Here is a 12,479-nt window from a genome sequence, read left to right as displayed (position 1 = left end):
GACCAACACCCAGTTTTGGCTCACAATAACTGATGGAAATAGCTGACCAAATAAGTGTATACTCAGCCTTAGACATAGGAGGACTAGTTCAAGAGGGGTTAAATAAGCCATTTATGTTAAATTGGAGAAACCAAGCTTGAATAGTGGTGGGAAATGAAGACATCTATTCTCTGCCACTTACAGTGCTGTCCTAACACCTCTCCAGAGGCAGTTAAATCACACCTAATAGCTTCAGTCAAGCAAATGCAATCAACATCTTACCTCCATGAGGTCCCTCACCTCATGTTGATTATGATTACCAGACTATGCTGCCTGAAGGCACAGTCATAGTTTTTAATGCTGGAGATTTCACGAGAAATACAAGTCCAGTTGTTCTGACCTCTTACTACTGATATGCTAATCAACAAAACTAAAGGGGTTAGCCAGCAAAAAGTATTACTGGGCATTGAAGTGTTATTGCACTATGCATGCAATAAAAACAGGTTTTTATGAACATTTTTCTCTGGTAGAGCCCTCCGCTGTTTCTACTGTGGCCAAAATTCTGGTCCACTTTCTCCTGCATTTAGTGGTGAGCTAACCTGCTCAGTAGCTTATGGCACATGTGAACTCACCCTTATATTTGCCAAGAACTACATGACTACTGTCCTCTTGCAGTACAATTTTTATATGCAATCCAAACTGGTTTACCACAAATTGATGGTTTTTGTGTACCTGCCATGAAATGGCAGTAATTCCTGGTAAACCATTTCTGCTGCTTAGGAGATCATTGTACCAACCTGTCTCTAATCACCACATTTATTTTGTCCCCTGCAGCTTGCTTCAGAAATTTATGAGACTTGTCAGAGCTCCAGCCGGCACAGTTTTCACCATTGACCTGAAGAACCTGATCACCAAACTTTAGACCGGCTAAAGAAGCTGGAGAGTTGGCTTGTACGAGCTGCACAAAAATACCCTGAAAAAGAAAATGCAATTTTCCAGGAGAGATGAAATAACCAAGTCTGAGCCTAATGCTGTACTGACAGACGTGAAACTTACATTGTCAATGGACTTGAGGCGGAGGCCGATCTTTCCATCCTGGTCTTTACACAATATAAGTTCCCGAAGCCCCTGCTTTATCTCTGCTCTGCGGACTCCCACATCGCTTCCAGTCACAGGAGCTACCATGTTATTCATGGCTGATGGTCTTGCTACCTGCATCTAGAAAGAGTAAAAAAGAAATCTATTTGTCTAAACCTTACGATAAAATCACTAGGGGTCATTTGGTGAGCAACCAGCATCCCTCTACCCGATACAAGTTAATGAAGGCAAATGTTGGACCAGATGCAAGGTTAACTATAACCAACCATCTTGTCTCACTTACAGCCCGATTTATACTTTTAAAGGGGTTGGGATAAGTTGATGTAATGAGAATGTGGGTCGTCAGTAATCTTGCATATGCCATTAGATTTAAAATATACACTATTATTGACATTTAAAGGGAACCGGTCATCAACTTTATGCTTTCCATACTAACTGCAGTATAAAGTAGAGACAGGCGAGTTGATTTCAGCGGTCTGTCATTTATAAGTAAGTGGTTGCCGAGAACCAACATCACAATCATTGCAGACTGGGCCTGGAGAAGAGTCCCGGCCACCTGAGAAGAGTCCTGGTTATTCATGATCTCCTGCTCTCCCCCCCACCTGCTGATGACTGACAGTCTTCTACCTAGTTTTCTCGCTTTCTCTCTAGGAGAGAACTGCCAATCATCAGCAGATAGGTGAGAGCAGGAGATTATGAATAACCAGGACTCTTCTCAGGTAGATCTGACTCTTTTCAAGGCCCGGGCTGCAAAGAATATGATTCAGGTTCTCGGCAACCACTTACTTTAAGCTCACGAGTGACACATCGCTGAAATCAGTATATCTTGCACTATTCTATGCTGCCCTCAGTGAGGTCAGGATTAAGTTGATGACAAGTTCCCTTTAGAGGTTTTAAAAGATTTAAATATTAGCATGTGGCCTCTTCATATAATGCAAGCACAGCGCCGTCCATTGTAGAGAGGCTGCGCTTGGTACTGCAGTTCAATCCCATACACTTGAATAGTGATGAGCTGCACAAAAAAGTAATGCGACTGATGGACAACGGCCTACATAAAGATGGTAGGGATGCCAGGAGTCGCACCCACAGGAGTTGAGGTCTGCACACTTGTGGGGTATGGGTGCATTTGAAGGACTTAGGCCTCTTTCACACGAGCGTGATGGATTAGGTCCGGATGCGTTCAGTGAAACTCGCACTATTTTGCAAGCAAGTTCAGTCAGTTTTGTCTGCAATTGCGTTCAGTTCAGTTTTTTCTGCGCGGGTGCAATGCATTTTGATGAGTTTTTCACACAAGTGATAAAAAAAAATGAAGGTTTACAAACATCTCTTAGCAACCAGCAGTGAAAAACGCATTGCATCCGGACTTGTTTGCGAATGCAATGCATTTTTTCACTGAAGCCCCATTCACTTCTATGGGGCCAGGGCTGCGTGAAAAACTGCAGAATATAGAACATGCTGCGATTCTCACACAACTCAGAAGTGATGCGTGAAACACAGCGCTCATCGTGAAACACAGCGCTCATGTACACAGACCCATTGAAATAAATGGGTCAGGATTCAGTGCAGGTTCACGTCACACATTGCACCCGCGTGGAAAACTCGCTCATGTGAAAGGGGCCTTAATATCAGAAATATTTCACTGCAATTCGTTCATATTTTTTTTAACAATCAAAATCAAATATCCAGAAAACGATATTAAGAATCAATTTACAAGCCCCAAATTATAGAACCGGACGTTTCGCTCCAGATGTGAAGGATTGTGGCGCTCACAATTCTGGACATAGACACGCAGCTTTAAACACATTGATTCTTAGTATCAGTTTGGATTGTTTTCTGAACATTAAAATTTGCTTATTAAAAAATGTGCGGTCCGCATCTGCTCCGTTCCGTGGCCCCGCAAAAAATAAAAAATGTCCTTTTCTTTTACGCATTTCTATTATGGGCAGCCCCTTCCATAAATTTTGGAACGTATATGGGTGGCATCGCCGTTTCGCGGATCCGCAGTTTATGGACGTAAACACAACACGGTCATGTGCATGAGCCCTAATGCTGTGTGATCCCGTCAGAAGAGCGGAGGCCAGAAAGGGACCTCTCACCGACACACATTGCAAGTTTATCGCAATTCCACTCGCTCATGTGGGTCTGGCCTTAGGGGTCTAGAACCTGGAATCTTTTGATCCCTTGTCCCATTCACCATAATAGAGATCCATTATGGTGAATGGCATTCTAAAGGGTGGCCTTGTGCACAGCTTAGCAGGCAGATTACCATGACAGGCCTGGGAACCTTCTGCAGGCCCCAGGTTGTCACGGTAACCATCTTGAGCCCCGAGATATCACTGCTCCAATCAGAAGGCAGAGGGAGCCACATCCCCTTGCCTAACCTCACAGATTCAGCCATCGCTATTGAAATCTGCATCTGAGGGGTGAAAATGACAGGTTTCGGGGTCATCGCCAATTCCAGTCGGGTGTCGGCTGTATTATACGACCAGGAACTGCCACATATGGAGCGGGCTCTCAGCGCAGCAGCCCACTCCATACTATTCCTTGCGCATAATGCCGTACACATGTATGGCATTCATTAAGGGGTTAAAGGGGTTGGCTACTTTCTGGTTATTGGGTTATTGTTGACCAATGTGTTTCTAACATGAATATATGGCACTTAGTAATATAACCTTTTTGGAAATCATGTGCCATTTTTATATTTCATAAGGTATGCCCCTGCCAAGTGTTTAGTGCTGTCCACACTAATAGTTTTATTCTCCATCAGCGTTATAGTGCTGGCCAGCTTGAAGTCAATGGGGCAGCAGTCTCCTTGCTTCAAGTCAAGGTAACCACACGCCCTAACCGTCCCCTCTTGCCTGTGATGCAGAAGTCAATAGCGACCGTGGTATGCAAGTGGTTTAGAAGGAGGGAGCTCTGTCTGTCTCCTGCCGGCACCCCACAAATGAGATCGCAGGTGCCAATGAATTAGGATGGCAGTCTGGGGCCTAATGAAAACCCCAGGCCTGCCTGCAGTTTATCCGCATCAGGCTGTGCTTTTCTGGAGCACCCTGCTGGTGACTGTCAGTATTGCATTGACAGTATGATACCCTGTACTGCATAAGCAGTTCAGAGTGTTATAGAGGCAATCAAAAGCCTTTTGGGATTAATAAATGGTCAAAGGGTAAGTTTTATTAAATAATCTCCAAATAAAAATAAAAATTGCAATAAGATCTCCACCACATATTTGCATATTTGTTATTGCCGCGTCCATAACGACCCGCATTACACAATTATCTTGTCATTTATCCCGTACGGTAAATGCCATAAAAAAAAAAAATAAAAAAAAAATAAACCTTCCTGTTTTTTGGGGGTATTCACCACCACAAAAATTGAATAAAAACAAATTAAAAAGTGATATGTATACCAATGAAAATTACAAGTCATCACACAAAAATCAAGCCCTCACGCAGCTCCGTAAAAAGAATTTTCTTTTTTAGACCTGTCGTGAGTGGGGAAAGACACAGATTGCGGCGCAAATAACCTTAGAGCCGCAATCTGCGACAGATATACGTATATTTGATAGTAAATGACCCCCAATATATATTGCTCATGTGTTATTAATGCAGATATCAAAGAGACCAGTACCTGTCTGCAGGCGATACTGAAAGAACACTACAGTGCAGTTTACTTACCCCAGCTGACGGCACCATTGACATATTCTTGTGTATTTCATCTTCACTCAAACTTAAACCCATGTACTGAGCCAGCTCGGGGTACAGTTTAGGGTACAGGCCTAGACAAAGCAAAAAAATAAAAATAAATTATAATATATATATACATACACACACACATATATATATATATATATATATATATATATATATATATATATATATATATATATATATATATATATATATATATATATATATATAAATTTTTTATTAACATAGCACATCATACAGCAAGTTCACTTACCCAAATGAATACCAAGACGACAAGCTTTTTCCCTACTACATGATATATTATGGACCATATGTCGGTCACATACTGCAGCTGTTCTTACAGCCATCAGAAAAGCACTCCCACAAAATATTTATTCTCTGACCTGTTAGAAAGGTACAAGATGTCAATTGTAGTGAATGTAATCTTCTCACCAGTGACTGTATTGGTGAGTTATAACCTCCCTTCAGATCCTCAGCTGTGTCAAGTGACTAACACTCTGATCTCCAACTGACACAGGAAAGGAAGTCAGTAACTTCTCTATTCCTGAGATACTGATACTGAAGCTCCTATAGGAAAAACTATTGTGTTATTTGGAAAGTCTGAGTGCTGGTCACATGACACAGCTGAGGATCAGAAGAGAGGTGATAACTCACAAATACTGTCACTGGTGAGAAGATTACATTCACTGACCTTTCTAACAGGTTAGAGAATAAAAACTTGCTGAAACTCTTCTTTAAAGGGCACCTGTCATGTGGATATTTGATTATATTCTAACTAATTATATACAATCATTAACTACTAAAAAATACCTTAGATGTATTCACTTACTGGTGTGACAGATTGTTACCTCATAATATACACACAAAGATGCCGCATGCTAATGAGCTGATTTGAGTGCAGCGTGATGTCAGTGCGTCCAGCGTATATTTAATTCAGAGCGATAGCCCCTCCCCTGCCCACCTGCTGCTGATTCATATGAAAAAAAAACTCATTCAGCAGCAGGTGGGCGGGGAGAGTCATCATTATCAGCTGGAGCTTTTCAATACAAGATATTGGCAGATTGACTGGGTCAATTAAAGAAAGTGACCCAGCATTTTGCTAAGAGAATCAGTCATTTATGTTGCACTTAGTTAGGACACCATAAAACTGGTGACCGGTTCCCTTACAAAAAAAAAAAAAAAAAAAAAAAAAAGAGAGAAGGATTGCCTTGACATGACAACCCTGTCTATACAGGTACATTTTATTGAATAGCTCAGTGGCTATTAGGGATCGACCGATTATCGGTTTTACCGATATTATCGGCCAATATTCAGTATTTTGACCGTTATCGGTATCTATGTTGCCGATTAGGGATCGACAGATTATCGGTTTTACCGATATTGAGGATTTTGACTTATCGTATCGGCATCTATTTTGCCGATATTCCGATAACGTATTGGGAACACAGATCGCGCTGCTCTCAGCACTCTCCGTGTAACCTCAGCAGCACAGGGGAGAAGGAAGCAGTGTCTCCCTCCCCCCTGTGCTGCTGCCGCCGCCAACGGGAGGACAGGGGACAAGAGAAGGGGAGGGGCTATGGCCACTGCGCCACCAATGAAGAAACCTGTCTTATTAATTTAATATACAGGAGGCGGGAGCTGGCTGCAGAATCACATAGCCGGCTCCCGACCTCTATGACAAGCAGCTGCGATCTGCTGTGGTTAACCCCTCAGGTGCCGCGGATCGCAGCTACCGCTCAGAGGTCGGGAGCGGCTATGTGATTCTGCAGCCAGCTCCCGCCTCCTGTATATGACTAAATGAGAGATTTATCTTCATTGGTTGCGCAGTGAGCCCCCCCTAAACCCCAGTATTAATCATTAATTGCGCAGTGCGCCCCCCACCCCAGTATTAACAACATTGGCGGCGCAGTGCGCCCCCCCCACCCAAGCCCCCCAGTATTAATCATTGGTGGCAGTGGCCACAGGGTCCCCTCTCCCCCCCTCCTCCTCCGATCGGAGCCCCAGCAGTGTAAGCCTGGGGCTCCGATCGGTTACCATGGCAGCCAGGACACTACTGAAGCCCTGGCTGCCATGTTCAGCTCCCTGCTGCTGTGTGCACAAGGCACAGAGCAGCAGGGACAATGTGAGATCCTCTTCACCTTTTTTTTTTTTGCAAATCTTTCTTTTTCATTTATACTTTTAATATTTTGGTGTGTGTTTTTTTTTTCTTTTACTAACTTTTAGCCCCCTTAGGGACTAGAACCCTTGTCCTATTCACCCTGATAGAGTTGGTAAAAAAAAAAAAAAAAAAAAAAACACACACACCAAAATATTAAAAGTATAAATGAAAAAGAAAGATTTGCAAAAAAATAAAATACACATTAACAATAAACATATTCATTTTCAGCAGGAATTTATTTATTTTTTTCAAAAATGAAAATTCACATAATATCGGTATAAATTATCAGCTATGGGCCTAAAAGTTCACAAATTATCGGTATCGGCCCTAAAAAAAAATAATCAATATCGGTCGATCCCTAGTGGCTATACTACATTTTTTATTACATACAATTGCATTCTTAGGACAACCCCTTTAACGAGCAACACACCTCTCTCAATATCAGTGTCTGCGTACACTCACACAGGACAGGACCGCTGCTGAAAATCCACATCGTATCTGACAGTATTCCACCGCTGCAACATCCACGCCAGACAGTATGGATTCTATGGCTGAATTTGTGACATAAATGCTGCATGTTTGCTGCAGATTTCACCCTTTGCATTGTAAAGGGTTAAATCTGCATGCATAAATTGGCACAGTGCAGATTTAAACTATACACTGTATGGCAGCTACGTAACAATTAGACCAATCCCTGGTAACTAGGCAAGATTGAAGGGCTATTCCAGTTAGGGGATAACTATTAGATCGGTGGGGGTCCTACTACTGGGACCCCATATTCCTCAAGGTTGAGCACGTGTGCGCTGCCGCTCCATTCATCTCTATAGGAGTTCAGGAAATAGGCGAGTGCTGTACTCCGCTGTCTCAAACTCTCATGGAGATGAAGGGAGCAGCAGTGCGCATGACTGATCTGCCACGTCATGCATTCCCAAGAGACCTGAGGGTATGGAATTCCCACTCATGGAAAGTGGGGGGAAGGGGGTCTCAGTGGTAGGACCCCCCATCAATCTAATAGTTATGCCCTCACAACCGGAATACCCCTTTAACTCTTCAGCATTCTGACACTGAATACAACTCAAGGTCTTTCTTGTGTAAAACTGTCCACATTGGAATGGATCGTACCTCCATACTGAGATGCAGATGAGGAGGATGCCGAAGCCTCCGATAAAATTGCTGGCGTTGCAGGATTTGTCGCAAATGCAGTTTGAGCCTGTAAAAGGAGACATGTTTTAATAAAAACATACAAATTATATCCCTCATGCATCATCTGGCTTCATAAGAGACACGCCGCATGTTACCCTCTTTAGATTTCATGATAACACACATTTTTTCATATACCCCGTACCGGGCAAATAAACAACAAACTAGAGTTAAGCTACTTTCACACTTGCGGCAGTGTGATCCGGCGGGCAGTTCCGTCGTCGGAACTACCCGCCGGATCCGCCGATCTGAATGTGACTAAAAAGCATTTGTGAGACTCACAAATGCATTGCAAGAACGGATCCGTCTCGCCGCTTGTCATGCGAACAGACAGATCCGTCTTGTATTTTTTTTTTCACATTTTTACCGGTCTGCGCATGCGCAGGCCGGAAGGACGGATTCGGCATTCTGAACTAATACATTCCTATGGGGAAAAATGCCGGCATTCCGGCAAGTCTTAAGTTATTTTCGCCGGAGATAAAACCGTAACATGCTTGCTACGGTTTTATCTTTTGCCTGATCAGTCAAGACGACTGAACTGAAGACATCCTGATGCATCCTGAACGGAATGCTCTCCATTCAGAATGCATGGGGATAAAACCGATCAGTTATTTTCCGGTATAGAGCCCCTAGGACGGAACTTTAGGCTGGAAAAGCAAAACGCTAGTGTGAAAGTACCCTTAAAGGGGTTCTTTACGTTTTTCTTTCTGATGACCTATCCTTTGGATAGGTCATCAACATCTGATCGTCGAGGGGTCCTATACCCAGGCCCCCTGCCGATCATTTGTTTGAGAAGGCAGCGGCGCTCACAGTAGCGCCACAGCCTACTTGCAGCTTCCCGCAGGACAGTGACGTCATGTAGCCTGGGTGCAGCTCAGCCCCACTGAAGTGAATGAGGCTGAGCTATGCCTAGTCATGACGTCACTGGCCTGCAGGAAGGTCGGGGTACCTGGGTGTCGGACCCCGCCAATCAAATGCTGATGACCTATCCAAAAGAATAGATCATCAGTAAGAAAAACGTAAAGAACTCCTTAAACGTGGGCAGAGGATCGGGAACTAAAAATGTTCATTTCCAATCACTGCCCCGTGTGAACATACCTCAAGTCATGCTGGGTGATTGGATATTTTACGCAGCACATTGCCCCATGTAAAGAAAGAACATGCTGCAAACAAGTGAAAACTGCATGGGGATGAATGATCACATTACCAATAGCTAATCCCCATAATCATGAAGATTGCTGTGTGTAAACTGCACTCAACAAGTGTCGATTTAGATGTTGTTTCGCTGATTGGCGTTTGTTAGTGGCCATAAGTCTCTGCCTGTGTAAAAGAACCCTGGGTGCAAACCTACATCCTACATTTCTGAGCCGCACTATGCGGGGAAGACGTCGATGCCGCCAGCTCATGAGCAGAGGCAGATAAGTGGAGACAAGTCAGCAGAAGAGCTAAAAACAGTCCTTATCCACTTACCATAGAGCTCGGCAGACAAGGTCATACATTACTAATGTAAATTTAATTGATCCATTAAGAGTTAAAAAGGGCCCCTCTCCTTTATAATACACTAATGGTCCACTTTACCAGTCCGAGGGGATCGCAGGCATACAAACATTTCTGTATTCACAAGGATCCATTTAATTATTCAAGTCAGGCCTTGGCTTGCTTCCACTGCTCTCTTCTTTTTACATGGGAGAACCTTCAGTTCTATGTAGTGCTGTCCAGTGAGAGGGTCCGCAGCAGAGCCGTTTTATCACGCAGGCAACTTTACCAAAAACAATCTATTTAAAAGGGGGGGGGGGCTTATCTGAGACAATGGGGGCATATCGCTAGGCATACTGCTGGGACCCGCACCTATATCGAGAACAGAACGGGATAAAGTGGTGGCTGGAGGACTCTGGTCCGGCCAACACCAATCACTCGTCCCATAGAAGTGAATGGCAGCGCACTGCACATGACCGGCCACCGATCCCATTCACTTCTATGGGCCCGACGGAAATAGCTGAGCGCTCGGTTATTTTCAGTGGCCCCATGCGATAGCAATATCCCCTCATTGTCTCAGATGAGACAACCCCTTTAACCAAAGTAAATTGCTGCTGAATGCGTACCTGAAAGTCCCACCATTATAAACCCATCTTAGGATTGCACACTTTGTATGGGCAGCTTTATCCACTGACTAAACTATATTAATGCAGATGATTATAGAAAAAAGTAAACAGTGATCCCTAATAAAACATAACTTTTAATCAGTCAGATTAATAAAAGTCCCTCAAATAACAGATCAACAAGAAAACTACAACCAGAGTGCTCGTTGACACTCAAACATAATGGTGCACGGCGGCCTAAAAAAGTAACCGGTAGTCCTACCATATGGTGAGGTTCGCCCGGACTTCGTGGATACACAACAGATGATATGATCCTGAAAAATCAAGGCAGGTAACGGACAGGTACAGAAGGGGGCTCTAGGTCCCTAGAAAGCCCTAAAGGTATGGATGCTATGCTGGCCCCATCGTCCTAGCCACGCGCTGTGTTTCAGGCTTCGTTCGGAGACCTGGTTTAGATTTAAATTCCGGGCGGGCGGCTGTCGGCAGACAGGTCATCTTACTGCCTCGACAGATGCGCAGGCCCATCGGACTGGAGGTCGCCTCTTATCATAAGGTTCCCCCATATGACGGCAAGTGCCCCATATCGTACGGCACTTGCATAGGCCTAGCATCTAGTAGTGGTGCCTAGATTTCGGGCTGCTACTTCTATTGAAATAGCCTTAATTACCGTTTTGGCATTTGTTTACATTATGTATTATCTATTTGTATGCACATTATGTTAGACCAAATCTAACCCATGCCTTTCTGGATATGGTCTTTGTTCCTTTCCAGTTTCTGTTATGTTTCCCGTGATGAGATCAAATCGAAACATGCATGTAGGGACTAACTACACTAGGGCATTTTAGGGCCAAGTAGCTTGAGGGCAAGGTTCCGGACAGGGTCGTTCTTTTTAGGACAGGTGCTCCGTGGCTAGGACGATAGGGCCAGCATAGCACCCGTACCTTAGGGCTTTCTAGGGACCTAGAGCCCCCTTCTGTACCTGTCCTTTACCTGCCTTGATTTTTTAGGATCATAATCATCTGTTGTGTATTCACAAAGTTCGGACGAACCTCACGATATGGTAGGACTACCGGTTACTTTTTTAGGAGCTGCCGTGCACAATTATGTTTGAGTGTCATCGAGCACTCTGTATTTTTTTTCTTGTTGATCTGTTATATTTTGAGGGACTTTTATTAATCTGACTGAATAAAAGTTACGTTTTATTAGGGACCACCGTTTACTTTTTCCTCAATTCTGTACCCCGAGGTGATAGTGTTATTAATTATCATACAGTACTTAATCAATTGCAGATGATTATATCAACAGACCATGTGTATGGTGGCCTCCTCAATGCAGATGATGAGAAAAATAACGGTAGAGTGTGCTGGATCACAACATGTCTGATCCTTGGGCTAAATCCCCCATGTTCATTGAGGCCATTACCCTGGAAATCCCACATGCATTTTTGGCACAGAAGTAGAAACCATCAACAAAATACTCCTAGGCTATATTTACATGGCAGATTTGGTCTTCTATGTAAGCACAGATTCCAAATTGAAAACCGCTTGGCATCAGTTCTGAAATTTTCTCCCACTGTTTTCAATGGTAGCCTGTCCACTGTTCACGCGGACACACATGGCTTCCATGGAGACATCTTTGTAAACTGCATCACTGATCTGTGGAATCCATGGCAAAATCTGATACTGGCAAAATCTGCCATGTGAACATAGCCCTAAAGGAAATGGACCATAAACAACATTTACCACCTATTGACAGGATAGGTGATATATGCAGGACCCCTAGAGGTCCAACCGTTTAACGGGTTTCCCAGGGGTCCCCTGTGTATGCCTTACCATTCACATTAATGGGACAGCTGGAGACAGACAATCAATGTACTCAGCAGTCCCAGAGTGAAGGGAGCAGAGGTAGCTCTTGTGGACTATGGCTAAATTCACACAGGGGACTCGTGAACCCATTGGTCAGACCCAAAGTGATCATATATCTATCACCTGTCATGTGCATAGGGGATGAATGTTGTTCGTAGGCCAAATCCTTGAAGCTAAAAGACACTGACCTAATATCTTATCACTAGCCAAAGAGATAGGGGGTAGACCTTTTACCCAATATTCTCAGCCAATAACAACTGATTAGTACATACCTGGATGACCTTGTCAACCTTCAGGTCTTCGAGTGATGGATACAAAGACATTATGGATCCTCCTGTTAAAAAAAAAAAGAAAAAAAGAAAAAAAAAAAAAG

The 12,479-nt window shown here is 43.6% G+C and overlaps 1 protein-coding gene across 1 annotated transcript in view; it reads right to left on the bottom strand.

Moving 5' to 3' along the window:
• LOC122938832 (syndecan binding protein) overlaps positions 1-12,479 on the bottom strand; it is a 40,429-nt gene that overhangs the window by 9,360 nt on the left and 18,590 nt on the right. The window contains exons 2-6 of the mRNA XM_044294662.1: positions 12,379-12,440; positions 8,065-8,152; positions 4,752-4,852; positions 1,036-1,197; positions 777-952 (exon numbers count right to left, since the gene is read on the bottom strand). Of these exons, the coding sequence (XP_044150597.1) occupies positions 777-952; positions 1,036-1,197; positions 4,752-4,852; positions 8,065-8,152; positions 12,379-12,429 (578 nt within the window). The 5' untranslated portion in view covers positions 12,430-12,440. The remainder of the gene's footprint in view (positions 1-776; positions 953-1,035; positions 1,198-4,751; positions 4,853-8,064; positions 8,153-12,378; positions 12,441-12,479) is intronic.

This window comes from Bufo gargarizans, chromosome 5 (assembly GCF_014858855.1).
Source record: "Bufo gargarizans isolate SCDJY-AF-19 chromosome 5, ASM1485885v1, whole genome shotgun sequence".
NCBI lineage: Eukaryota > Metazoa > Chordata > Amphibia > Anura > Bufonidae > Bufo > Bufo gargarizans.
This window is presented reverse-complemented; position numbering and strand designations above follow the sequence as displayed.